The sequence below is a fragment of the Periophthalmus magnuspinnatus genome, chromosome 9, assembly GCF_009829125.3.
Source record: "Periophthalmus magnuspinnatus isolate fPerMag1 chromosome 9, fPerMag1.2.pri, whole genome shotgun sequence".
Taxonomy (NCBI): Eukaryota; Metazoa; Chordata; class Actinopteri; order Gobiiformes; family Gobiidae; genus Periophthalmus; species Periophthalmus magnuspinnatus.
Genome location: NC_047134.1, coordinates 14,775,808 through 14,803,751, shown reverse-complemented (window position 1 = coordinate 14,803,751; position 27,944 = coordinate 14,775,808). Strand labels below are relative to the sequence as shown.

General features: G+C 38.6%; 6 protein-coding genes across 7 annotated transcripts; 5 read left to right on the top strand and 1 right to left on the bottom strand.

Moving 5' to 3' along the window:
* The first annotated feature begins 12 nt into the window (after positions 1-12).
* On the top strand, positions 13-4,504 carry arid5a (AT rich interactive domain 5A (MRF1-like)). The gene is made up of 7 exons (XM_033972355.2): positions 13-135; positions 897-958; positions 2,524-2,680; positions 2,764-2,816; positions 2,937-3,034; positions 3,125-3,284; positions 3,363-4,504. Exons 1-7 carry the CDS (start codon positions 132-134, stop codon positions 4,500-4,502), a joined length of 1,674 nt encoding a protein of 557 aa, XP_033828246.1. The 5' UTR covers positions 13-131; the 3' UTR covers positions 4,503-4,504.
* A 588-nt stretch (positions 4,505-5,092) lies between these two features.
* Positions 5,093-7,961, top strand: gins4 (GINS complex subunit 4 (Sld5 homolog)). The gene is made up of 8 exons (XM_033972364.2): positions 5,093-5,377; positions 5,480-5,566; positions 6,118-6,231; positions 6,295-6,392; positions 6,470-6,558; positions 6,637-6,727; positions 6,843-6,947; positions 7,185-7,961. The coding sequence occupies exons 1-7, from the start codon at positions 5,285-5,287 to the stop codon at positions 6,937-6,939; spliced, it is 669 nt and encodes a 222-aa protein (XP_033828255.1). The 5' UTR covers positions 5,093-5,284; the 3' UTR covers positions 6,940-6,947; positions 7,185-7,961.
* A 207-nt stretch (positions 7,962-8,168) lies between these two features.
* On the top strand, positions 8,169-9,888 carry ppp1r3c2b (protein phosphatase 1 regulatory subunit 3C2, duplicate b). 2 transcript variants are annotated; one of them, XM_055224318.1, is made up of 3 exons: positions 8,169-8,551; positions 8,641-8,705; positions 8,984-9,888. In XM_055224318.1, the coding sequence occupies exons 2-3, from the start codon at positions 8,686-8,688 to the stop codon at positions 9,810-9,812; spliced, it is 849 nt and encodes a 282-aa protein (XP_055080293.1). In that variant the 5' UTR covers positions 8,169-8,551; positions 8,641-8,685; the 3' UTR covers positions 9,813-9,888. The 2 variants fall into 2 exon arrangements, with proteins under 2 accessions (XP_055080293.1, XP_055080294.1); XM_055224319.1 differs by having other exon boundaries at positions 8,169-8,555.
* LOC117375968 (phytanoyl-CoA hydroxylase-interacting protein) lies at positions 8,413-13,237 on the bottom strand. The gene is made up of 4 exons (XM_033972363.2): positions 13,070-13,237; positions 11,493-11,667; positions 11,259-11,376; positions 8,413-11,062 (listed from the first exon to the last, which is right to left on the bottom strand). Exons 1-4 carry the CDS (start codon positions 13,235-13,237, stop codon positions 10,519-10,521), a joined length of 1,005 nt encoding a protein of 334 aa, XP_033828254.1. The 3' UTR covers positions 8,413-10,518.
* Positions 13,238-17,232: 3,995 nt separating this feature from the next.
* Positions 17,233-19,759, top strand: polr3d (polymerase (RNA) III (DNA directed) polypeptide D). The gene is made up of 9 exons (XM_033972362.2): positions 17,233-17,370; positions 17,783-17,945; positions 18,016-18,059; positions 18,133-18,287; positions 18,391-18,515; positions 18,606-18,756; positions 18,909-19,144; positions 19,230-19,382; positions 19,468-19,759. The coding sequence occupies exons 2-9, from the start codon at positions 17,784-17,786 to the stop codon at positions 19,582-19,584; spliced, it is 1,143 nt and encodes a 380-aa protein (XP_033828253.1). The 5' UTR covers positions 17,233-17,370; position 17,783; the 3' UTR covers positions 19,585-19,759.
* A 491-nt stretch (positions 19,760-20,250) lies between these two features.
* On the top strand, positions 20,251-27,115 carry LOC117375966 (glycerol-3-phosphate acyltransferase 4-like). The gene is made up of 13 exons (XM_033972360.2): positions 20,251-20,398; positions 20,983-21,544; positions 22,338-22,407; positions 22,489-22,789; positions 23,427-23,501; positions 23,577-23,666; positions 24,694-24,787; positions 24,886-25,001; positions 25,085-25,140; positions 25,227-25,312; positions 25,545-25,673; positions 25,750-25,829; positions 25,968-27,115. The coding sequence occupies exons 2-13, from the start codon at positions 21,377-21,379 to the stop codon at positions 26,074-26,076; spliced, it is 1,374 nt and encodes a 457-aa protein (XP_033828251.1). The 5' UTR covers positions 20,251-20,398; positions 20,983-21,376; the 3' UTR covers positions 26,077-27,115.
* Positions 27,116-27,944: the final 829 nt, after the last annotated feature.

The window sequence follows — 27,944 nt, the reverse complement described above, 5'->3', positions numbered from 1 at the left end:
CCTGAGTAGTTTGTGTGGTGTAACCAATGAAACATTTGTGGAGACAGCTTCCTGTTTGGTGGTGTCAGTCTGAAGAGGACACTCAATGAAAAGCTCCCACAGACAAGAGACTAGAGGACAACAAACAGCAGATGGGTAAGAATACTTTTATAGTTTCAATTTGAATGTACTCAGTTTTTTAGCAATCAAACTAAAATGTATGGATATATATATAGCTATATTCTATGTTATAAAAATGTTAGACTATTAAACCTCTACTATCTATTCTAAAGTATAATGTATATACAGAAGCCTTATAGTTATTTTACAATTGTAAATGTAGATTTAGGTCTTAGATTTTACTGCATTAACTTTACTGTATAACTCCATTGGGATAAGTGTTTATATACATTTCCATAACAATAAATTATTTAAATGTCTGACAACAATATGATCAGAAAGCAGAAATGAAAAACAGAAGTATCCAGACTTTTTACACCAATAAGGTCATTTTAGGTATGGGCCAAAAAAGGCAAAAGAACGACATTCTCATATATTACACATAACACCACATCTTCCTGTGAATTTGAACGATATGTTTCAAAACCTAAACTAGTATGTGCCTGTATTAAAAGAAGAAACCAATGTTAGTTATTTGATTTACAATATATTTTGTAATAACTAATTCATACTATTACAGGATTATATTATAATATGACACCAATGAGGCCCTTGTGTTCATGAGCAGGATGTGGTTTGCACTTGTGGTGTGATATCAGACAGTTTACATTATACTCAGCTAAATTCCCTAAAGTTCATTATAATTGAGTAAATTAGGGGAAAAAAACGCATTAAAAAAAAAGATTCACAGTTCTTTGTATTTATATATATATACTTTTTTTTTTTTTTTATCAAAGCTGAAGAGGACACAACTGAGACTCAACAGCGATCAGATGACAAGGGAGAGTCCGTTTGCCAGGTAATGCAAACATTGCTGAGAAACTGTTAATTTCTAGCAACAGTTACAGTTATTGGTATGACTCTTCTAAGTGTTGACTTTCACTTCCCCTTTTTATGAAGTTTAAACTAAACGCTGATTCCTAATACGGTGCCTGTCTTTGAGAGTAAGGAACGTCTTGAATTCAAAGAAGAAAGTGCAGGTGTTTCTCAGTGGTATGATATTAGGAGCTGTTCTGGTAAAAGGTACAATATGAAAAACACAATTTGGCTCATCAAATTTCCAGTGCTGATGTAAATTGAAAGCCTGGTGGTTTGTGTGGTGAGTGAAGACGTCGATAACATCAGGCAAATAGGCTGCGGACATTCAGAGTGAGACTCACATATCCAGACACTCACATCAAAGTCACCCACGTGGCCTTCCAGATATTTCTCATCAAATGGAAAGGTAATATTGCATCTAGATTGTACAATCAAATGAGATTTGTGTGGGAAAATATCAATTGAGACAAATCAAGATAAAAAGGTTACATTAAAAACAGGAGTCAGACAAGGGAGATAAACTTTACCCAGTACCCAATGGAAAGGAAAGAGGCCCTCATAAAATCTGTAATGTGTAATTTTCATTTCCAGAACATGTAGTGAGGGCCCACCGAGATGTAAACCCCTGTTAAAAACATAAAAAAATGTAGTTTGTTAATTTTCTTAGGCTCTTTCTTCTGAATCAATATCATTTAAAATAAATGTATATAAAATATCAAAGCAATTAGTTTACTGTACACAACTTAGATTAAATGAATGCAGGTTTCTTTTCTCACAAACACATTTCAGTATTTAATCTGCCCCACTAAATTAGCATTAATGAATATGTCTTTTCAGTTGTCATGTGTCTCTGATTTTCAGTGAGGGCCCTGTACCTTCACTATTACTCATTGTTGAGGCTTCACTTCTTGGAACCAGGAACCACATAGAGGAACCAAATTCAATATGAAACCATGCTGTTTAAAAGTCTGACGCGTACAGATTAAAACAACAATTCTACTAGCCCTAAAATGACCTTGTAATATGCCAAATGTACTGAAATTTACTTGACAGATTTCACCCTGTGGGCCCTAATAGAGTGCACAAAGAGTCTATGTATAGCATGTGTTACATGTTTTTTCACTTGGTTTACAGATGGGAAACACAGTGCCTTTAAAAAATTGTGCTTTGTTTGTTTCACTTCTTCATAGCTAACCACAAACAGTGACATTTTCAGGTTTTCTTTTAAGTGTAGTTTTGATCAGCTTTTTAACTGTGCATGTGAATTTAATGAGATACAGTATGCTGAGGACAGTGAGTTATTAAGTTGAACACAACACCTGCCTTTGACACTTGCAATACCTGTGACAGTCAGATCAAGACCAAAAACCCCACAACCGTGATGCTTTCCCTGCAGACAGGATGCACAGCGGTTATCTATTGAAAGTAGTGGTGAAGCCTTTGCCTCTATTTTGTTTCATTTCTACTTTTTGTGTCCCATGAGATTTCCTTTAACATATTAAACTCTTAAACAAACAATAACATTTCATGCATAATCTTTTGCAGACCCCTATCTCTGTGATTGAGATCCGTGACTCATCAAATGATTTTGATGAAGAGACCAGTGCTCAAATGGAGAAGTCCTTCATCTCTGGACTGCACTCCTATATGAGGGTCAGAGGGACACCCATAGAGAGGATTCCACATTTGGGCTTTAAACAAAGTGAGTTAAATAGTATTTAAAAAATGAAACAAAAGTATTTAAAATGTACTTTTAAATAACTAGATTCTTCATGTTATTCCCAGTTAACCTTTGGATGATCTACAAAGCTGTAGAGAAACTTGGGGGCTATGATTCAGTAAGTACAATTTAAACCAGACATTTGACTGTAACATAAGGACAGTGTAATGCAAACTGTTTTACAGTACAGCATAGTTTTGCAGCATCCCTCATTACATTCCTAAATGTTTTATTACAGGTAACAACAAAACGTCTTTGGAAGAGAGTATACGATGAGCTGGGAGGAAGTCCAGGTAGCACCAGTGCAGCCACCTGTACTCGCAAGCATTATGAAAGGTTTGGACAGAACCATTCTGCCTCAGTGTGCACATTTTACCATTACCAGTGTAGCAGAAGTGTTAATAGTGTCAATGCATTGTGGATCAGGCTGGTCCTACCGTATGAGAGACACCTCAAAGGAGAGGAGGACAAACCTCTGCCTCCCACCAAGCCACGAAAACCTTACAAGAGGAATGCAGATGGAAAAGTGGACAAGGCAGAGGGGAAAAAGAAAAGGAGTCACCTAGATAGAGACACGGACTCTCAGGTAATCATACTTGTTTAGAAGAGGTAAAAACTAAATGTAGTTCTCATTAACAAATGTGCATATGTCACTGCTTTGCAGCTGAGAATACAGAGAAATGATCTGGTACTGCACCCTCTCCCCTCTATGTGGACAATTGCCTCTGACAAAGTAGACTCTAAGCCAAGCTCGGATCTGAGTATATATGGCCTGTCTCATGTCCTACCAGTGCCTTCAACATGTACCTGGACACCCCCTGTCCCTCCTGGAGCAGGGATCTCCCCTCTGGAGAAGAAGAAACGAATGGCTCAGGCCAGTCTCCACCTGCGGCTCAACCCACAGGGCGAGGAGTACCAGCGGCCGTCTGTCATCCTGTGCTCCTCTCCAGGCCCAGCCTCTTCGGCCCGGGCCTCTTCTGATGGTTCTCCACAGCCTCAGTCCTCCTCCTCCTCACGCAGCTCATCTCCTCTGTCTGTTTCTTCAGAAGACAGTTCAGTCACTCATCAGGACAAAACTTCACCAAGTTTACACTTACAACTAAACCGCTCGAGGGTCAAAAGTGTATGTACAGATGACAGAGAGAACCAGGAATCTAAAGAAATCACTGATAAAACAGAGGGTAACTCACAACCAGTGATCAAGCATTTTGCAAAGGATTTTGAAAAAGATAAAATTACTAACTGGATGCCAGTTTACAAAGGAACACATTTCACACCTTCTTTACACTCATCATCATCCTTCCACGCTAAATATGATTTAGCTGCTGCACCTAGCTCCAGTTTCTCCAAAGTGGTCCCAAAAACTGTACAGCCCCTGAGACCTGCTCCAATTCGCTATAAAATTCACCAAACACGGCAAGTTCAAGATGATTCAGTGGCAAAGAAACTCAACGGCACATCTCAGAGAACTAATCAGACTGAAAAATGGGAAAACTCCCAATCAAGGCTCTGCAAGGTTCCACTATCTCAGCATAGTCTTCTGCATAATTTGCCTACATCATGTGTGGTGCCCAGTTACAACAAATCAGAACGGGGCCACACTCGGCCTCACACATCATTTCACCCTGCATTTCTCTCAAACAGAATGAGACTGCCACATGCTCAGCTAATGTATCGACAGGTACCAGGAAATCCAGGACATCCTGCTTTCATTGGCCCTGTGTCTTATCCATTCTCCTATCCCATGTGTCACCCTGGATATACTCTACCTAATGTGATGCCTATTTATCCACATAAACTTTGATTTTTTTTTTTCTTCCTCATAACAGTATTACCCATCATTAAACATATAATATGTTGGAGGGAAGTGAAATTTATGTGGTGTTGACCTGAGAAAAAATATGTGAAGTGAAACAGCTTGATAGTGTGATAATATTGGCAATCTAAGCAAAATTAACTGTTTGTATTTAAATAAACCTGGGGGCATGATAAAGCCTGTTATTATCACTGTGGCCACTTAAATTATAATTATATAGGTGTATGTGTTTTTGTTTTTAACGCCTTGCACATTTGTACCATCTTGCATGTACTGTATTTTGATGACTAAAATAAAGATGGACGTGTAATATATTTATTGTTAAATATATTTGTGTAATTTAATATAAACAAATGAAAAAAATACCACACCTTTCCCATAGAAAAGGAAAAGGAAAAGAAAAGTTAAAGGAACATATTTTGCTCTTTTTGAAGTTTCTTTTACATATTTTGGACTGAGTCATTAAACAGTATAAATATAATTATGATGTGACATGAAACCTTCCATTTACCTCAAAACTTTTATCCGTGTATAGCGGCCATGGATCTATTAAAATAACGACAATACCTTACAGACTTGACTCTGGGAAAAACAAATTACTCACGTGTTTTGTCGCGAGATTTGGGTCTGGCGCGAATCAAGGAGGAACTGTAAATACGGCGTTTGTAGGCTGTAGTTGATAAAACACACACTGAAATACTTAAATGTTATAATCTTTGTCCGAGTTGTTCGAAACTTACTTTGGCGACAGTATTTTAGGTTCGGGAAACATGTCGGACGGTTTATCTGAAGACGGCAGCGACATCAACCAAGAAGATGAGGACGTGATGACTCCCGCGGAGCTCATCGCAAAACTAGAAGAAGTGAGAATACATTGATTATTCTGTAACGTGAGGGTACATTGATTATTCTGTAATAGTATGCACCAACAAGAATCACACTTACTGTTATTTTGTGTTGTCAAGGCCTGGCTCAATGAGAAGTTTTCCCCGGAGCTCCTGGAGAACAAGTCCGAGGTGGTGGAGTGTGTGATGGAGCAGCTGACGCACATGGTAAAATACATAGCTTGTTTTGCTGTAATTTACATTCTGTGCATTTGCTGTATGTTTAAACAATAAACTACAGTTTCTCTGAGGAATATTTGTCCAGTTAGCTATCAACCTCAATCAATCCGTATATTATAGAAATTAGGTAGGTAATTTTAAAGTCTGGCTCATGCCCTTAAATAAACATTACTGGTTATTTATATTAGGGCTTTATTGTGGTATTTTGTGGAGATGCAGTGTAAACAAGCATCACAACTGAAAGCATGATTCCACATAAATAGTAAGTTAAAATAAATCTTTGGTAAATTCTTCAGAGATAAATATGTTTATGTCATACTGTTATATATCAAACCCAAAGGCACTACTCCAGGCCAAATAAGAGTCAGGTTTGTGGATATGTAAGCCCGATCAGTGTGAGGACATGTGTTTTTCAGTGTAATAAATAAAACAAAAATAAAAATAAACAAAACATAACAAATATGCTTTTATTTTAGTCTCTTTTTTTTTTTTGCTAAAAAATTACATACTTTGGTTTTAACATTGCCTTTTCCCAACAGGAAGCCAACTTGCAGCGTGTGAAGAAAGGAGACGCCAAAGCCAGCATCCACCGCATGGAGATTGATAGGATTCGTTATGTACTCAGCAGCTACTTGCGTTCTCGTTTGCAAAAGGTATAAATATGCAAATTCTATTTATTTATTTTTTCATTAAGATAACTTTTCATTTCTTTCTAGATTGAAAAGTACTTTCCACATGTCCTGGAGAAAGAAAAGTCTCGAGAAATGGGTGATGCATCATTGCTCTCACCGGAAGAGTTTGCCTTTGCTAAAGAGTAAGTCAAGTAGTAAAATAAATGTATTAATGTTTAAAGGTTCTCATATTTTTCATATGTTTTGTATTGTTTTTTAGATACTATGCCAATACAGAGACATATCTGAAAGCAATGGCACTAAAGCGTATGCCCCCTAATCTGCAGACAATAGACATGCTTAAAGCAGGTAATATATATCCAGGTTTTGTTATTGAGATATTGAGGATCCATAAATATTAAATGTGTAGCATTTATGAAATTTCAGTCCCTGAGCCTTGTTTGGACTCCTTTGTGTTTTTGAGAGTAAAAGAGAGACAGGAAAACATTTTGGTGGAACCTGAAACTGACGACCAGAGGTGAGTTAGATCTGCTCTTTCTGTCAATGTCCAGTTGATGTCACACTTACTGTAGAAATTTGTACATTTGGCTAGATGCCACCTAATATTTACACATTGTACTAAAATCAACCAGGGAATATGTTGTGGATCTTGAAGAGGGCTCCCAACATTTGATGCGATACCGAACCATAGCCCCACTTGTCTCAACTGGAGCTGTGCAGTTAATTTAGCTGCAGGGGTGAGTAACTATCTGTTTGATCTGCTCATATAGGTCTGATATATCATGCCTTCTGCATCTTGTAATTTGTTTCCTCACATCTTGCATAATCACTTTGCCCTGACTACCGCATTTATTTTTAGCGTTTTTGTTGAGCTTGGGTTCTCTGTTGGCAATGGATAATGAACTACAACACGACTGGACTGTCTTTTCTTAATCAATTTCAAGTAATATTTTTCTAATTATATCACATTGCAGGTTCATGGTTTTGAAGTCCATGAGATAGGAAAAGTCATCTATTTCTGAACCATCAGTAATAATGAAGAAGGACAGGTCCCGTCACAGCTGACAGGATTATGTGCTACTGTGTGAGGCCATGACAGCTGTGATGACTGGGGTGCAAAATGGCAGCTACTCTTAAAATTATGTTGACAGTTTATGCTGATGACCTGTATATTCAGCCTTAACTCTGCCCCCGTCTGGATAACTGAGCGCTTGGCAACATCGGACTCATGAATGTGCGCATGTGGGGATGTACATTTTTCATATGTTTTGCTTAATTGTAATTGTATTTTATTTTTAAACATAAATTGTCCATGTTGTAATTATTATTCACATTTGTCAGTTTGCTAAGTAGTTTCTCATGGGAAAAGATGTCTGGGCTATAATAATTTGTAATGGGAGCATTATATAAGCATTTTAAAGTGAGCTGTTTTTGTCTGTCTCAGATTGATGCAGAATTTGGAACTAATATGGTCTGAAAAAAACTTGTTATTCTGTTGCTAAAATGCATAATTACATGGTAAGTAGTGTACATAGGACTGTGCAGACCAAAACACTTATAAAAACATTTCCAAAACAATTAGAATCAGGCATAATATTATTACTTGCAGGCACATTTAACAGCTAGTGTACAAACATTTGACAGAAACACTCAAAAGAAGTGTTTGTGTCTGTTGCATGTTTCTAGTTTGCTGTTATACTGTCTAAGCTATTAAAGGTGCCCATAATCCAAAACCACTATTTGTCATTTATCTTTCATTAATTTCAAGTCTGGCATGTATGACGATTAAAATAAAAAGCCACAAATAATTTCATTACAACATTAAATAATTTTATTTTCTTATATGCACCACTACATGTGTATAAATATCTTTTTTTGTATGTTGGCACATGTTGGAAATTTGTGCGTAGCTTGAATTTGATTTACTCCTACTCATTTTTGCCAGCTGTAACACAGTAACCTTTGAGTGTGAATAGCACTCACTACTGGTGAAGCTGCCAGGAGTTGTTTGTAATCCTGCACTCACCAGCGTCACACATACCATCAGCCTGATCCCTTAGGACACCAGCCAACCAGTTCAAAGTTCTCCATGATCAGGAATGTTTAAATTGTTCCCATAATATACTTGGTACAGATATTCCTGACATTGTTATAACATTGTTTATAAATAGGAATATAAATAATACAGTACTGCGTATATTATTGCAGCTGATTGGTTGAAGGATTGAGAGGGTGGGGTATACAATGTGACATCTGAACTGAGGTAGTATAAATAGGATATTGTGCTACATTTTCCTGGCTGAGATATGGGATAACTGGGACCACTAGAAACATTGCCGTTGTAGGTAAAACTTAAAATACTTGACAACTAAAAATGTACACCAAATTATACAAAAAGAAGTTTGATTTTATCTCTTTTTCTCTATGCAGAGATCTGAAGATTTGAATGCAGTGGTGGAAAACCATTACAGCAAGATGGAGGTGACCGGCTCAAGGTAAGAGTGACTTTAACATAAGTTTCATTGCCATACTGTGCAAAGATTTTTTCTTTTTACTGCTTTATATGAAAGAGTTTGGACTAGACCTGTGCTATTTTGTTGGTATGGTGACATCTTTCTTTGTTGAAAAAAACCTTTGTCTTGTTCTGTAGAGCACCATGAATCCAGTATATTATTGTATTTGTCTTTGTGCATGCACCATCCCATAAGACAGCTCCCACTATAGTATATTTAGAAAGAATTAGTGTCCTAACAGTCTTTTTTATGTGTTCCAGTATCCTCCCAGAGGTGGGCATTGGCTCTATGGCACACTCTGCTGGACTGTTGGAAATTGCAGTTCGCCTGTGCCTAAACCAACGTAAACAACTTTGTCCTCACGTTTGGGTCCCCATCCTGAAGCCCTTGCGCCCCTGCATTCGAGTTCAAGTTCCCCCAGAGACTTTCAGCCAGTCGTTTCTGTCCTTCTGGGATGAGTTTGACGATGATGATTTTGAAGAAATTCCACTAAAGAACAAGCATGTCATGTTTGCAGACACCAAGGGTTTGTCTTTGACTGATGTCCGGATGTTCTCTGATAGAGAAGAGCCTTCAGATTTAGCCATACTGCCATCTTTTCAAGGTTTAGGCCTAACAGAGGATAGCTACAGCTGCACAGTCAGCACTTGTTGTCCTGGCACACAACTCAAATTGGGTTTTCCGCAGCCCTCTGCCGACTTCCAGGTGTTTCGTGCCAAACTGGAAAAAAGTATGGTCATCCTGGAAAACTGCAGTGTCACTGAACAGGCTTTGCACGGGACCCTTCGGGTCAAAAACATTTGCTTTCAGAAAGATGTGTGCGTACGCATCACTTTTGATTCCTGGTACACTTTTAGAGATGTCCCATGTATGTATTTGCCAGAACGATTTGGTGGGCCACAGACTGACATCTTTGAATTTGAAGTCCCAATTCCCAAAATACTTGATGCAAAGAGGAAGATAGAGTTTTGTTTAAAATATTTACCAGGAGGCCATAGTGAGTCTTTCTGGGACAATAATAATGGACAGAATTACAGCATTCTTGTGTGTGTAAATTCACACCTCTGTCAGGGAATGTATCCAAAGTAATTGGCATAAAATTATTATTGTTCATTTACAACCATATCCCTTCATTGTTAAATTGTCTAATAAACCATGCCTCCCATTATGTATTCTGTCCACTTTGATCACTCGTAAACTGTTGACAAAAGGCATGTGTGACCTTGTTCAGAAGAGAGGAGAGGAGGAGGAGGAGAGAATTTCAGTCTGACCTTATGGTACAGGCAGGTGAGATGTGAGGGGAACAACAGATACTCACAACATATGAACCTAATCAGAGTTAAGTATATGGCCATATGTCATACATTATTGTCCTCTTCTCCATAGGGCAAGTAACAAACAGTCCATAGTAAACACATTGAAACTGAATTGAAAAAAGTAAACACTTGACATTTGAGCTTTACTGGGGTGTTGTCTGTGAGCAAGTAGAAGGTAATTTGGAAATTGTAAAGTTGCTGATTCCAAACCTGGTTGAGAGTTAGGATTGAAGGTGGACCTTTATGCCAAACGTATGCTAATGTTATGCAAATTTATCACTGTGACGATCTTGAAGAAAGGGGGGAGCGATATTGGACCATACTGCATGTTGATTATACAATATGTGGACTCAACATATTCACCCACAACTTGGACCAACATCGTCAAATTCCAAAGACACCAAAAGTCAGGTGTCATTTCATCATCACTGAAGGCTGGTAATGTATGAAATCAGAGTGCAGTGATATTGCACAGTGAATCAACGTCCCACACTAATGTTGCACACTTTGCAGCTGGGGTCCTTCTTGGCATTGGCTGTGGTCAGACTCATGAGCTGGTGACCGCTGATCTGGTCCACTGTCCCTTGGTCCAAATGTACTGGTTCAGTAAAAAGCACCTCGAGGATAACGTCACTGGCGTGGCAGAACAGAGGCTCCTCTCCTGGTCTCTGGGGGGCAGTATACGTCAGGAACAGGTTGGAGGCCAAGTCCAACATGGGGAGCCGGGTTCGACAAAAGTTATCCCCCTCTGAGCCAACGGGAGCCAGCACCAGTACGACATAGTGGTAAGCTGTGTACATACAGTAAAAGTCTGCAAAATATAGACTTGTGTTGTGATTGAGCAGGTGTCCCGCAGGGATCTGGAAGCGCAGTGGCCCATAAGGGGAGTCTTTAGGGGGGAGGCCGGTGTCAAACTCAGTGTTGCAGCTGAAGAAGACCCCATGTAATTTCCCACTGACAGGAGAGCCATGGCTTCCACTGTTGTCTTTAAGAGCAGGGAGCATCCATCCACCACACTCCTTTCTGGAAAAAAAAATCACATTACACATTACAAAATGGAGAGATATAATTTAAAACTTGATTTGCAATGTTTATTTGACCAAAAACAGATGGTTAAATGGCTCAGTTATTGCTTTATTCGAAGATGTATGTGAAGATGTGTGATGTTTCTTACAACTTTTTCAATAAATATAAAGTGCTATAAATATAAAGTGCTGACCTGACATGGTTGAAATACTCTGGGTGCTGATTACGGTAGAACACAGAAAATTTAAGTAGCCTCCCAGCTGAGCCCTTTGCCTTATCCTGGAGTTGCTGCAGGTGCTCGATGGCATAGTCTGCAAAAATAAGAAGAGATTCATGAATTTTCCTACTATTTGTCCGACTGCTATTATAACAACCATTGCAATATAATACTACTACTACATGATGGGTGCTTTTTAAAATGGCTTACCTCCAGTGCAGAACTCGACCACCTGACTCCACTCAGAGACCAGATAATCCCCATCTGCTTGTCGGACTGCAGTCTGCACGGCAACACAATAGTCCGTGCGGGGGCTGAGGAACCAGTGCCCCCTGACTGCCATGGGCAGTGGGACAGCTTTGGCCACAAGCTTAGTCGGTACATCCTGGACACAAACAAAGGACTGCTGGTGTCACTTTCAGAGAAAAAGAAATAATTGTAGGGGTGCAAATAATGTCAGAACAAATAAGATACTGTTAAGTTTCAGATGCTGCACATCGACTCATTTATATACAACATTACTGTGGCTTTAGGTAAGAATTCAACATAAAAGCCAAGTTTTTGTATCATTTTGTTGGACGTCCATCAGTAAAACACTTGTTCTTATTTTTCTTATCATTTATGACAAAAAATGTGACCAGAATATGCATTAAGTAGATCATTATAACAAAACTGTAGGTCATTTTTAGCTGCCCTTTAAGAAAACTACATTGCACAGTCGAGCTAAGTGTCGGTCATGGGTCCCTTACCTAATGTTATGGCCCTATGTCGCTATATGCCCAGCTATATGCCCACAAATTAGTGACTTTGTTTTGGCATTGGCCTTTAAGAAGCATGTTTAATTACCTAAAGCTCAAAGGCCCATATCCATGGCGACTTTGCTGATGTAAGTGTGTCTGGGCTCCTTAGAGAGAGCGTATCCTGTATCAGAGGAGAACAGCCTCTTCAGCCATGACGTGGCTTCCCAAATTAACCTTGTTTGAATTTACGGCAATGAATTACTAATTACTGCAAGGATGGTGCCTTTGAATACTGGCAAGGGAAATGGAACTGAACTAACCCTGCAGGTGCTGATAAAAATGAAAAGACTGAAAATAGCCAATGGCAAAATTAGCACAATTCTTCTGCAGCATGTTGATTTGTTGCATGGTTACTATATGGTAGGTTGTTTATTTTGTTTTATGCAATGTCTTTTACCATTTGGTGTTTTGTATTATTTGGTGAATGTAGTATTTATTTCAGAACTTGTGTGTGTTGCGATAGGGCCTGTGTGTCAGATTGTGTCCACTTTGAGTTAAAAACATGTCTAAGTGAGTCACTGGCCTGAAGCTGTTGACTGCATTTGTTTTCCATGTTTAGCCCAAACTGATAGTGACTGAAAGGGCACAACCACCATTCACTGTGGCACGGCACCATGAAGCAATAAGACTCAATATGACCTAAGGGTTAACCTCACTAAACCCTGTTCAAATTAGGATGTCATTACTCATTACTCAGCTCACTATAATCCTAACACAAAATCACTGTCCACCTCAGTCTGTAGACAAACCTGGAAGGGATACAGAGGAACACTGTGCAGACTTTTGACTTTTATCAATGATCTGTTGTTGCATTTAGTAAATACATTATACTAATCGTCAAAGGGCATATTAATTCAGGGAGAGAGCTGAGGAAGTTGATGCATACATTTTATTATATCATTGCTACCCCCTATTATAATCTGGACTAGTTTAAGATATTTATCCAACTATTAAATACAATATACAAGTTTTAGTTAGATAACATACTCGGTGTTTGAAGCGATTGGGATCACGGTTATCTTTCCGGCTCAGGTCAATAAAGAAGTGTGTTGCCTTGGCAGTGTCCTCGGGGGTCATATCCCACATGATGCGGAAAGAATCGCAGGTCACCTCACAAATTTGGATGTTGCACGGCGTACACAGACCAACCTCCATTTTGTTATCTACTGGGGCATAAAAGAAGAGAGTTAAAATACAAAAGGAAGTAATTTGGCAGTTTGAGCAGTTACAATAATAGTGTTTTGCAAATCATGATTGAATTCACCTTGGACAGGATCCAATTAACCTTTGCAGTTGGATGTGTGATTGTCCCCTTTCAATTCTTTTTTTTTATGCACTAACCTGCTCTTTCTTCTTACCCTTAGCAACTGACCTTACGTAGTTCTCGACTTGTATGTTTTAAATATAACAGTTCTGGAGCTTATCAGTCAATCAGCTAACAGCATTTGAAGAGCATCAAAATGAAGAATAATGTGACTTTATGGTTAAGGAATAGGCTGGACTTTCGAAAACCGATTTGGATTTGAACACACAACCATATGGCATCCCGTTGTGAAAATGCCCAGTTGATCCAGAGGTCGGGGAATGGTTGGTTCTAGTAAAGTGTCATGTCATGTGGGCAGCTAGTGTGTTTCATAATCCACCTACAACAGTCGCCCAGCAACTGTACTCCAGCAAATTCACTTTTATGTTGTCATTTTTCCAAGAAATCACACCAAACAAAAAACAGTAATGTAAGAAGCCTCTCTTTTTTTTACAGCTGCAAGGTAAAATCAGTTATGGGAAATAAACAGGGTGCATTTTGTTCTGAAATACATGAGACATCAGGATCATGTGATGTACAACCATAATTCTTTAGCCTCTATTAGCAGTTTGATCCAGTCCGATGCCCACAGCCTTGAGAGACGAGCCGGAGCCAATCTGTTGGTCAGCCGCAGGACGCTTTGATTAACTGTCCTTTACTCTGAACAACACACAAGCATAGAAGACAATGTTCTTCCCTTCATACTTTAAAGTGATGTTTTCTCACATACCTATAAGTTTTGTGTTAACAAGTTCTATAAATATGCTAGTTTATTTAGAAGCTTCTTAAAAACAGAATGGACTTACACAACTAACATACCTGTCTAACCATCCACTGTAAGGGTGCAGTTCATTAGTCTGGTCCCGCTCTGAGCCCAGTTTTGTCCAGATTTGTTTTCGTCCTGTTTTATCCCTGGTTTAGTCTTGGTGTATGGTCAAGGTTTTGTTTCAGGTTTAGTTTAGTCCTGGGAATACAACCTTAAGCAATGAAAGCTCACAGTAGAGGATTTATTTGACTAAAATATAGTGTATGTGAAGTGTGGCTGGTTGAAAGTGATTGTTGTATTGGCCTACTACACTGCTCTACTAGTCTTCTTCCTTGTTTCTTGTAGTTGCTCTTCCAGTCTTTGATTCTTGATCTCATTTTCACAGCACATGGCATCATCCCTTTTATCAAACGTCTCCCTGTGCTGTGCGTATTCTAAATGGTAGATAAAAATAGCCTTCTTGCACTTAGAAAGAAATAAACTATCTTTCTGGTGCAGCTCATACTGAGGTCTCACACACAGACTATTGCCTATAAAACCCGTGCTGGGTCACTGCGCTGTCTATTCAGGATGATGGACAGACAACACTGGCTCGTTAAATCTTGTGGACTGTGAAATTTGGAGAGGCACTATCCTTTCCTTACGCACATATAGCCCTGATGGGACGGTGCCATAGCTTCTCACACGTGCGTCTAGTTTTCCAGCTGCTGCTCTAAATTCATACCGAATCTCGGAGATGGAAAGTGGGGCAAGAGTCTCCCAGGACAACCATCAAAGCTCTGTATCTCCGCGTGCTCCACTTTAGGATCGAAGACTTGCGAGCACAGTTCAAACCCAGGTTTCTATATCACCATTCCCGATGCCCTCGTTTATTAATGAGCCAACGCAGCGGCGCATGTGAGCGACAGATGTGTGTAATCACGCAACTGGGTCTATGACTAATTATTCTGACACGTAAGGCTCATAATTACGTTTATCCCTAATTTCCTCATTTGCCCCGCGCGCACCAGACTGTGCACAATCCCCCAGAACGGCACAGACCCGCGCGCCACAGCCACGCGCGCGCTCACACAGATTGTTATCTCTGTCAGACGATGAAAGGAGCTGCTGCATTTATTCATAGAGTCCCAGTTCAAAGTCAATTACTTCTTCCCAGAGACAGTGCAGTAAGATGCTTCACAACTGGGAGAAAGGAGGCAAAAAAAATGTAACTGCTACTCTTATGCAATGAGCAATCTTGAATAATTAAACATGCATGATCAATCCACAAATGTTAAGCAAATCATCTCGTTACGTAAATTCTATGCTTCTGTTTGTTTCCTTCAGGATTTGTCCTTGTGTTGCAGCAGTAATTAATCTGCCCATATTCATTGGTTTTACACCAGATGCCCTTCCAGTGTCTGCTTACCATTTACATGTCAGGCATTAGATTGGCACAAAGACAGAAAAACAACAAAAACACTAATCTTGATGCTGGTTGTGTTACAAAATTATTCAGTAACACATTTCTAATAATTACATTTTTAGATATTGATAATGACAAACATGCATGTCTTAGCATCTATAAACATCTATTTTCATTTTACCAGGTTTGTGACTGGCACAATAACTGCACTCTGGTTTGTGATCCATAATCTGTGGGATTGTTGTCTCCTTTTGCATTTGGATACAGTATAAAATTCAGTTACATTTACAAACACAATCACAACCTCAACACTGTACTACAGATTAGAGCATCACTGAGCATCCAAAAGCAAATGTAAAACAGCACTTACTTGAAGTTAGACGAGGAGAGGAGCCAAATGTAGGTCTTTATTTTCCACTTCACACGAAAACTGATTTTCAAGCTGAACCAAACACTAACTTATCCTCTCTTCTCACTTCTCACTGCTGCCCAGTTGCTGCTCTCTCCCTCTGTGGTACACACACAAATGCTCCACCATCCCTCCTCCCCCTCCCAATCCAGTTTAGCTTTGGGCTCTGTGGATAATGTTTACTTTGCTCGACGCATCTGCACGGGATGTATTAAACCCTAAAAGAGGCAGTGCGCGGCTGGCCAAGGGAAGTGCATGCAGGGTGAGATAGTCATTCAACCTTCTCAGCATCACGCTTTCTCCAGCCAACCATGACACGCAGAGGTTTACCCTAAGGCACCAATCTAGAAACACACTTTGAAATATAACCTGCTGCTTATGAATGACACTTAGATATAGTCACAAATGCCACTTGTATGTGAATAAACATTTGATTCACATTGCACTGACAGGCAGGAATTATGCTACTAGTGGTATCCCAGTAAAATCCACACAAACACAAAAATATACATGTGCCAACTGTTATGCCATATGGACTGACCCCACAGGGCATCCCTCCAGGGCTTCCACAAGCAAGAGAAGCCTAGATCCTCCATGTAAGCAGATTTTCACAAGGGATGTTTTTACTGGTTTGAAATGGGGCATCTTCATTTGGGATGTTATACAGATTAAATTTTTTCACTATCCCCTTGTAGGATTAGTGTAATCTGGGGCACAAACAGCAACCAAGGGAATAACATAAAACAAAATTAAATAAACCCCATGAACTGCACTCTGAAGAATTTATAATAGTGCACAGCGATGACAGTGATGTATTGTTGTAATTCGACTGACAGTGTGTGGTATGAAAAGCATCATTTATTTGAAGCCGGCCACAGATAACTAATACCAGGTAGTGTGGCCTATAAGACTTTGTTCATCCATCAAAAGTGTGTGCAATCTCAGTTTTATATTGTTTTAGTTTCTGTATATAATTAATGTATAACCAAAATAGATGTTACGGTTTAATACTTTAGATGTGTATACATGGGGATTTTTTCTTGCACTTTTTGTCATCACCACGTGGGGCGCAAATACTTCTATAAACGTTCAGTTGTTCATAATTTAGTTTTTGTTTGATTTAATGTAGTATTATAAGTACGTCGATGTAGATCATATACAGTTTATGATGTGGATGGACATTTTAAACATATTATCGTTTATTTTCTCAGAAGACAAGCGTGAAGTGAGTCCGTTTGCTGATTGGCTCCAAGCTCAGTCACGTGATAATCACAAACGATAACCCGGAAGTGTCATGGCGTTGCGATCCATGCTGAAAGAAAAATAGAGCACGTTTCTTGCATGTTTTGATTTGAGTCTTTAATTTGGGGTGTTTTCTAGCATCAGAAGATCCGGAATATCAAAGGTATTTCACTTTTTATGAACGGCAGATTACAAAACCTTTATTTACATGATGATGCTACTTTGGTTAGCATTGCATCAACAAATATGATGTAATTTGGCCACGTGGCCAAATTATTGCTTTATACTTTCTTGGCAATAAAGCAAATAAAGAAGAACATGTTTATAATACTAAATATTAAATGTAATTTGAGTGTTGATGAAATAACCTGGATTAATCCACTGACTAAACTGGAAGTATGTACTTTATGGTGTAAGACAATTTTGTTTTTTCCCCCTATCGTTGGACAAAAACAACACTCAACTAAAGAAATCTAGAAAAACAAAGTGCCACAGAGTCTTACCCAAAACTCACCTAAACTGATATTTTCCCCCATTGTCTTTATTCTTGGGACTACTTTATTTGTCTGATTCAGGATGGCTGACTCAGGGTCGGGGGAATCCAGTGGTCAAAGACTCCCAAACGCCAGTGGAAGCGGGATGGGGCTGCTAGCGGGCCGAAGAACATCTGCTGGCCTCTCCCCTGGAAGGATCCCATCTATACGTTCTAGGGACCTGACTTTGGGGGGTGTTAAAAAGGTACTTAAATATAAACTGTTAGGAATTCTTAAATAATGTGTTTATTCTCTATTTTTGCAATATTTTGTAGAAAACATTTACGCCCAACATTATTGGACGAAAAATCAAAGAAGAGTAAGTACCACCATAATCATTTTCAGATATAGCATGTTATATTGCAGTAGAATCACAATTTCTATTTTGACAGACCCAAAGGAGCTGAGGGAGGACAGCGGAGAGAGAGGAGGGAAGACCGAGGCAGAGGCCAAAGGGATCGAGGCAGGGGCAGGGGCCGAGGAGAGGTCATTCAGTCTCACTCTATTTTTGAGCAAGGACCTGCTGAGATGATGCTAAAGAAGAAAGGTGCAATTATTTCTCTAGATTTCTTACAACTACCACCTCATGCATGGTTTATGATTATAAAATGCGCAAGGGATTATATTCAATTAAAGTTTGTTTCTTACAGGTGTTTATGAGAGTGAAAGAGATGCCCCAAGCATGGGACCTTCACCCATTATCAATATAAAAAAAGAGTACAGGGAGACAGAGGAGGAAACTAAAGAGATTCTACGCAAACTCGAGCGAGATAATGTAAGTCTAATTATAAATGATACACTTGTAACAGTAATTATACATTTACTTTTAACAGTCAATAGCTAAGAAAATCCCCCCGTTTTGCAGTTTATAGATGATCCCTTTCTAAGAAGTGACCGTCGGAGTTGCCCAGTACAACTGCCCCTTGCTGTATCAGGGTGGGGATTTAAAGAGGAGTTTAATGTTAAAATTGAGAAAGTAGAAGAGGAGATAGAACCAATGGACACATTACCTGACGGTAAAATATCTCAATTTGTACGTATATCCAGAGAGTTTTACCTAAAATGTAATACAAAAATTCTAAAACATTTTTTTTAAATGTAATGCCAAAAAAAAAAATCATGCAATGTATTTTCACATTTAATTGTCATTCTCCCTTTTGCAAACTAGAAAAACAGGAGAAAGTCAAGAAGACTGAGGAAACCTTTCGACCCCCTCCTCTCCCTGAGCCTGAGGTTTTGCCTGATCTGATGCATAAATGGAGTTTGAGCAAAGGAGAGGAGCTTTTCTTCATGCAGCTTCCAGACTCTCTGCCCGGACAACCTCCCACCAAAGAGAACAAGCCAGTGAAAACAGAAGTGGAATCAGAAACAGGACAGTCAATGCTACTCAAAACAGAAACACAGGTATAAAGACTGAAGCATGAACAAAGAAATATAATGTTTATATTGTAGGTTTTTGAAAAAAAAAATTTTATTTGCCAATCAACAGGAAGATGAGATTGATGAGAATTGCTGTAGTTTGAAGGATCTACGTGAGGGTCTTGTTGGAAAGATGCTGGTGAGGAAGTCTGGGCGAGTGCAGCTTATACTGGGACAAGTGACGTTTGATGTGTCTTTAGGAACAACTTGCTCATTTCTACAGGTTGGTACATTCACGTTCATTTAACCTTAAGTTCATTTCTTAAATGTATGTTTGTCTCGTCCTTTCTTCTGTAACATTTTAACAGGAACTGGTCTCAGTTGGAACTGAAGGAAAAGGGGGAGACATGACTGTTTTGGGACACATCAAACATAAAATGGTTTGCTCTCCAGATTTTGAAGCTCTTCTGCAATCTAGTGCTTGATGATGGAGAAACACTGTCCCAAACTTCATATCAATTATGCAAAGGGAATCAGTGAAACTAATACTATTAATATTTAAACTAAATAAAGCTGCCTTTAAGTTGTTATAATAACTACTTTATTTTATCGCAGCAACTGTAAAATATTGTAAAATTGTGAATAAATTAATGTTATCACAAAAATCCACAAGACTATGATTGATTTTAATTGTTTCTTTTTAAAATCTAGATAATCCATTGGTAAACCAACATCAACAAGACACTGTCTATGCAAAAAAGTTTTACATGTAGTCAACATTTTCACAGCTAGTCCAGTTGCCTAGTTGTGCCTCAAGGGGGCACTATTTTTCGATTTTCATATTTCTGAAATCTATTCTAGAAATTATTACCATTATGTTGTTGTAAAATAGATGTTAAGGAATCTATTTATGTTTATAAATATGGTTTGTTAACTGGCATTTTCTACTGGGGTTTAATGTCTGTAGCACATACACATGTTTGATTGGTCTGAGATAGGCTACTCCAATGGTAATCGAATTACAGATCTACTAGTGAATGTAACTGTACAATTTGTTAATACATTTATTAAATTGAGTCCCATTTAATGGCTCATTTAAAAAAAAATCTTAGAAAGTGCAGTACCTTCTAATCGCAGACAGGGGGCAGGCTACAGATGGCGTGTTCAAAACATAATACGGCCGCCGCTGCTGCTGCTGCTGCTGGTGGAGGCCAGGCGGAGTTTGGCTACGGTCCGTAGACAAAGGCGAGAGATGGGCTATGAAGCCTCACGACCCTGGCGCTGGACACATTACAAGAGGTCAGTCAACGATTTACTGACGGAGAAAAGTTGCTCTCATCTCTGATTTAAAGGCACTATTGTTTAGCCGGTGCTAGTCCTAAAGCAGCAGTGAGTCCGCCAGAAGCACCAAGATAAAATGTAGCAGCGTGGAGGAGGCCACAAGCTAAGTTTAGCATGGGGTTAAATTCTCTTTAAGCTCTCCCCTAGCCCACTCTCCACGTGGTTTAAAATAAATTGGCCAAGACTTACTATTTATTCCTAGAAAGTACCAGTTAAAGGCTTAATCTAGAGCTAAAGAGCGAGCCGTGCTAAGTGTCTGTTGCTGGTCGGTCGGATGGAGGATGGCTGCATCATCACAGCAGGGTAAAGGGAGGGCCTCAGATTAGCTCTTATCTTTCCATTAACGCTTTTTGTGATCGTTTGTAAACATTAGAAACGTTTGTGTGCCTTCTGTTTCTCAGTTTATTAGTGTAAACTGTGTATATTACCTTGCTATTATCATTAGCCTATGTAATCCATATGGACAGCTACCATAGGTCATTATTGGTGTAAATGGTAAATGTATCATCGTTGCCTAGTTGACACAATTTTGCTTTTTGCAGGTTTGTTCCACGTTAAACTATAAGCCTATCCGTTCTCCCCATCAGCGAAAAAGTGCTCCTGCTGTGGCCAGTTGTTTCATTGTTTACATCTTCACACCACTGGGAGATCAAATACCAAGGGACATCTGCTGCAAACAGGACTAAAAAGCACTGAATGTTCAAGTTTTCACGTTAAAAGGGAGCTGTTGCAAAGAAGAATGGCATGATTTGGATATAAAAACCACCTCAAGATGTTGGTTGAATTAGTATTTTTTCGTAAAAGCAAGTCCATGTCAAACAAATGGCGATGATCTTTTGACAGAAAGGGCATGCTGAGGACTGGGGTTTGACGGTGCTCCTTCTTTTGTTGTAGTGGTTAATAAATGCTTAATGGACTTTGGCTCCCTACTTCAAGATGGAGTTTTTTTTCAACCCCTTTGACAATTTGTTGTGTATCCTCCTTGGGATATCTTTCACTGTCTGGGTCACCCTGCTCCTGGTTTTCATCATTGTTCCTGCCATTCTTGGGGTTTCATTTGGCATCCGAAGACTATATATGAAAACTTTGCTTAAAATTTTTGAGGTAAGGATTTCATTTGCATTTGAAATGATAGAAAATGGAAAAATAGCACAAAGTAATGGATTTTGTTCTTTTTGGGAGCAAAAACATTGGATCGCCAAGGTTTTTAAATGAAACACGTAACACTTTCTCAATGCCACAAGTGTTGAGCTAGAGCCAGAAAAAATTGGACTGGAGCGAGATATTTGAGATGTTCTATGCACAGGAGAAAAGTTCACAGGGCAAATACAGCACAGGCTGTGCGGTCAAATTATGATCTCCCATGAACCTACTGTTTGCTTTGGCCTGTCTCATGTGTTTGTTTTTAAATATTTGTCTATAATATAGCCTACTGTCATTCACATCCTTCTATCCAGATTCATATTTTATTTCAAGAACAAGTCTATAACATGTGGTGGCTTGTTATGATAGCTAGTGAGTAAGTTTTGTGTCACCTTCTATTTATTGTAAGTAACCTCCTTTTAGTTACTGTAGTTGGAGAGTGTCCGTATCGGTAAAAGTCCCATTATCTTTTTTCACATGTATATCTGAGTAAAAGAAATCTGGGTATTTACTCTCAGAATGACTGAACTGTTAAGGAGACTTAACCCGGGGCTAATTCTTTAGTTTCAGTTTTCTACCTCATGACACCTCATGTTGACGAACTCAGCTGTGTATTCACCTTTCAAGTCTCACTACTCTTGTGGTTTATATTTGCTCAATTTAAACAATCACATTTGTTCTACAATCTCTACCTTTTCCAGAAGAAATATACCTTCTCTTATTGCAACATTGCTTTGATATTTTTCTGTTTCAGTGGGCCACTCTAAGATTAGAAAGAGGTGCAAAAGAGAAGAATCACCCCCTTTACAAACCATACTCAAATGGTGAGTCTTATAATTACCTATAGAACTATAATGTTTCATATAAATGTGTAATAACTTTGTAATCAATTTGTTATTCTACAGCACTCATTGCGAAGGAGCCAACCTCTCTGGAGGAAGAGATTAAGGAGATACGGCGCAGTGGCAGCAACAAAGACTTAGATTCAGCCACTGAGTTTGAAATGTCAGACATCTTTTATTTTGCTCGCCGAGGAGTGGAGAGCATCATGGACGATGAGGTGACCAAGAGGTTCTCTGCAGAGGAACTGGAATCCTGGAACCTGCTCACTCGGAGCAACTACAACTTCCATTACATCAGCCTCAGATTGACTGTTCTATGGGGGCTGGGCCTTCTCATCCGCTATGGGCTTCTGCTGCCACTCAGGTATCTGCCATGACTGACTGTAACACTTTTTGTTTATCTTGCATCTTGCCACAAATGGGAATGATCAGGTTCAACATTTTTGATTTTACCTTTTGGATATTTCAAGATAAAATACAATATAATCAATAGGGAAAACTGGCTCTTGCCTCCTGTCTGAAAGTATGACTTTATCACATTATAAAATCTGAAAACAACCGATATTCAGAAACGACAAAATTAATCTAAAAGAAAAAAAAAAACCTTTTTGTAGAATAATGTAATAAGTACTCTTAATTCTCCTGCAGCAAAGGTTTTATAATTTTGTTTGCAGAGGAGACAGTCACTTTGTTATAACTGGCTGTACTCCAGCTGTCAGTGGGGAGTTGGACCAGGTCACTACCGAACACAGGCACTCCTCACATAATTTTGTTCACCTTCAATGGAATAAAGCACACATTTCGGGTTCTACAAAAACTACTCATCTTAATCATACAATTTAACACAAACACACACACAAAACAAAATCACAAATGACCTAGTAAACTAAACATAAGGGTATTGGCACCTAAATGCAACTCCCTACATGCAATGGTGATCAACATGATTAACATTCAAGCTATTGCCTGGGTTAACTACAGAGTGTTGTGTTCTTTTATAGGGTAACTCTTGCCTTCACTGGTGTGGGCCTCCTTGTGTTTCTCACCTCATTGATTGGATTATTACCAAATGGAAGGTAATAAGAAAAAAAAAATCACTTTTACACTCATTATTGGCAATTAATTCTCAAAATAAACTTCTGTTTCTGTAGGATGAAAAACCTCTTGAGTGAGAAAGTGCATTTGATGTGTTATAGAATATGTGTCAGAGCATTGACTGCGATCATCACTTACCATGACAGGTGAGCAGGATCTTTTTGTTTACACGACTAAGGTTTTAAAGGCCATTAAGAACTTAAGCAAATTCTGAAACGCATTTGATCTTTCATTATTATAATAGATATATTTTTTTATTTTGTTTAAAATGTGCACTGTAAACTGAATGCTAATTTTGAATATAAATGACCTCAGTACTTGCCATAAATATCTCTACGTTCACACGCATACCACAGCATAACAGAGACAAAACTGAAACTAAACCTGCCCTAGACCGGGACTAAACCCAGACTTGATCAGGACAAAACCAAGTCTACATTCAGACTATACTTGGCTCAAACCAGGTCTAATCCAGGACGAATTGTGAAGGCACCCTTAGTCTCCTTCAGATTCACTTAGATCAATAAAAGTCTAAAATAAGAACGACTCTCCACAAGAGTTGCAATTTACAGCAGAATAATGCGTGTTGTGGCAAGGCTAGAAAAGTCAGACATTACATAACTGTGGATATGTTCTGAATGTTACAGCTGAACACTTGCTGCCTGAGGCTTCTCCAGACGTGTCACTTGTACTCAAAGGCTGCCCATTATAAGCCAAAGCAAAACTGTAGTTGAGCTATTTTAACTAAGTTATTATGAAGCCTAAATATTTTTTTTCTAATTAGAGAAAAGGGTACCATGTCACTTCTATTTTAAGACGGGATGGAAGTCTGCGGCCATTAGTTTATTATATCTAGTTATAATGTAAGCTTTCCTTTGGCCCTCTTATATCGTGTTGCATGTTCCTTGTGTGCTGGTTCTCCCTACTCTAATAATACACATGACTGAGAATATGTTTAGCTCATCTTTTTTTTAGATTGTAATTTGATCTCTGGATTGAGGTAGGCGTCAGACCTTAACCATTGGTTGCTTTGTTTTACCTCAAGTAATAATTTGATTGTATACATATTTGGCATGTTATAATTTACATTTTGCAATTCAAAGTTGCTTTTGATACTTGTAGTGAGATATTATAGTTTGAGATTGCTTGACTAATGAGCTGATGTTTTTCTAGTGAGAACAAACCCAAGAATGGAGGAATCTGCGTCGCCAACCATACCTCACCTATTGATGTTATCATCCTGGCTAGCGATGGCTGCTATGCAATGGTAAGAACAGTACTCGTCTCACAATGGCTGTCAGTCTTTCACTATGTACTTTCAAAATGGGTGTTAATTACTATATCTGTATTTGTTTTGGATATAAGGTTGGTCAAATTCACGGTGGTTTGATGGGGGTCATTCAGAGATCTATGGTCAAGGCCTGCCCACATATTTGGTTTGAACGCTCAGAAGTCAAAGATAGACATCTAGTGGCCAAAAGGTGACACTGCAACCAGCAACCTGATGCTTGTTTTTATCCTCTGTGTTGTTCATGTTAACTAAAGCAAATGTATTCTTTCACAGGCTAAGTGACCATGTGGAAGACAAAACCAAACTCCCAATTCTTATTTTTCCAGAAGGTATATGACAAAGAAATGCACATGTTCTGCATTTTGTAGCTTTAGAAAGGCAAGATTTTTATTTTTTATTTATTGATTTTTTTCAGGTACTTGCATCAATAACACATCTGTCATGATGTTTAAAAAGGGAAGCTTTGAGATTGGAGGAACTGTGTACCCAGTTGCTATTAAGGTAATTTGTCATGTTTGTATTTTTTTTTTACTATTGCATATTGTAATGTAAATATAATTACAAGAATAATTAAAGTGAGGTGTGAAATAGGCCATGCTATAGAAATAAATTAAAGATATTAAATTAGCAGAGGATGACAACTGAGGGTCTATTAAATAAAAACTTTTACAATTTTGATTGATAATAGTGGATTATCTTAAAAGTATACTTTCATATATATTCTTCTTGACAGTATGATCCACGATTTGGAGATGCTTTTTGGAACAGTAGCAAATTTGGGATGGTCAACTACCTGCTGCGCATGATGAGCAGCTGGGCCATCGTTTGTAGTGTGTGGTACCTTCCACCAATGTCACGTGAGGTGAGTTCAACCAGACCAGCCAGAAAAGTCATACAATAACATACCTAAATGCATTTACAATACATTTGTCCTACAGGAAGGGGAAGATGCTGTCCAGTTTGCCAATCGTGTGAAGGCAGCCATTGCCAGGCAGGGTGGATTGGTTGACCTTCTGTGGTATGATCATCATTTTAAAGAGCCATTGTTTATTAAGATGAAAAGAAGCGCTTTAGGTTCTTTACTCTTAAAAACAAACTATGTACAATTGTGAGACATTGAAGGAGTGCTTGTGAAACAGTTGTGATTTGATTCTAGGGATGGGGGTCTGAAGCGAGATAAGGTAAAAGATACCTTCAAAGAAGAGCAACAGAAGTTGTACAGCAAAATGCTGGTGGGTACTCAAGAGAACCGCAGTCGCTCGTGAGGGAACTATGGATGTATTCCTGGGAACCATTGGCCAGTGAATGGTCAGCTCTGCTCCTGTCTGTTGACGCATGTGAACTGGAGAAGATCCTTTTCTCATGTCAACAGAACTCCATTTGGCTTCCTCAGTCACTGCCACTGTCTGGCACGTTTCAGTTTGCATTGCTCTTTGGGGTTGCTCTGAGTCTGCTACATTTTGTTGGAAGAACAAATTGATGCACTCAGGCAGTGTTGTCTTCCTTTAGTAGAAAAAGCCAATTTTCCTATTTTTGTTTTAGTTTGGGATTTTAGAGGTTACTATAATTTTTTTATCACAGTATTTAAGTTGCATTTACTTAATATTGGGGCACTAGAGAGACCTCTTGACAGGGGGAGTCCTTTACTTGAACTGACTCGAGTCCATTGGAAATGCCTTTCTTGGTTTAAGGCAGAATTACATTTCATTGCATTTTTTGAGGAGAAAAATGTTATTCATTGTTCAGGGAGACTGAAAGATGGATGTTTAGTTACACATTTGGTTGTTACATTGGGTCTTTTCCATTGAGTGTGTAATTTTACATTATGATATGGAATTTGAAACCCAAAGTTAAACTCATTTTCAAAAATGGAACTAAAACATTATTTAATAACTTTATTTATTCTAATTTTATTATGGTCTTAAAGATTTTTTTTTCATTCCCATTTACTTGCTAAAATGCTAAAATAGCAGGTATCAGAAATGACTGCACTGATCCTGTATTGTCCATTTCATTTCAACTTTTCAACGAGTGTTTTGGTTTGTTTCTTTTAACCAGGAATGGTCTGAGTTGTAGCCAATCCTCAGCAAATGAATGTGAATTTGCAATTAAAAATTATAACGGATTTTGAATACAAAAAAGGGACATTGAATTATTTTTTTTTCTCCTGATCAATCAATGATCGCTCTTCTGTGACTCTGAGGAGAGAGTGAAAGATTGCATATTTTTTAACTGATATGTTGCAGCAGGTAGCCAATCAAAGTGGCCATGAGTAAATAAATGTTCAATGTTTGCATGGGGCTTCTCTTGTCTTACTTCACTAACAGGGGAACTGTACTGCAAAAATACTACTGAAATTCCACTTTGCTTTATCATAAATGCGTTGATATTGCTGAGCCAGTATTGTTTTGAAATTTATAGCTTAGTTATGTAAGGCCCCTGCACCCAAAGAGGACTGTTAAAAGTAAAAAAAGAAAAAAGGCATTTCTGGCAAGCTTTTTGTTTGTAACTCGGGCCTCCTTTTATAAGCACTTTGCCTTTTAAGCACCTTTGTTCCTACACCAGTGATGGACAGCATTTGTTTGTACTGGTGTGGAAATAGTTTAAAATAGGTTTATTGAGGATGGGGAACAAAACACACAGTAATAGAAGGAGGAGTTGGAGGAAACGGGACGAAGTGCGAAAAAGGGTGGCTGTATAAACAATACCATGGTTGAGCAGCTCCCTGACTGCACTATGGTGAGCAGGAGTAGGGCCCCAGCAGTCTCAGTCAAGAGGGTCGGATGAGCCCTTATAGGCACAGGGCCATAAAAAGAGCAACTGGATCACAACTATAGAACTTTAAGTTTGTTTTTAACCATTATGTTTAGTGTATATTTAAAAGTAAGCTTTGTAATGCTAAACGACTCTTATAACAACACATGAAAAAAGATAAATTCAAAATAAGAGTGGTTTGGTATAGGCTTGCACCCCAAAATTGTACCCATAGCTTGTTTAAAAATCTGTTAAACGGCGTTCTCCTACTCCACAAAGCTGGTATTTCAAAACAAAAGGATTTTATTGAAAAAGGAGAGGTGAGCGCAGTCTAACTTCCTGTTTACGCACGAGAGTATTCATTACAAGTAAAAGACAG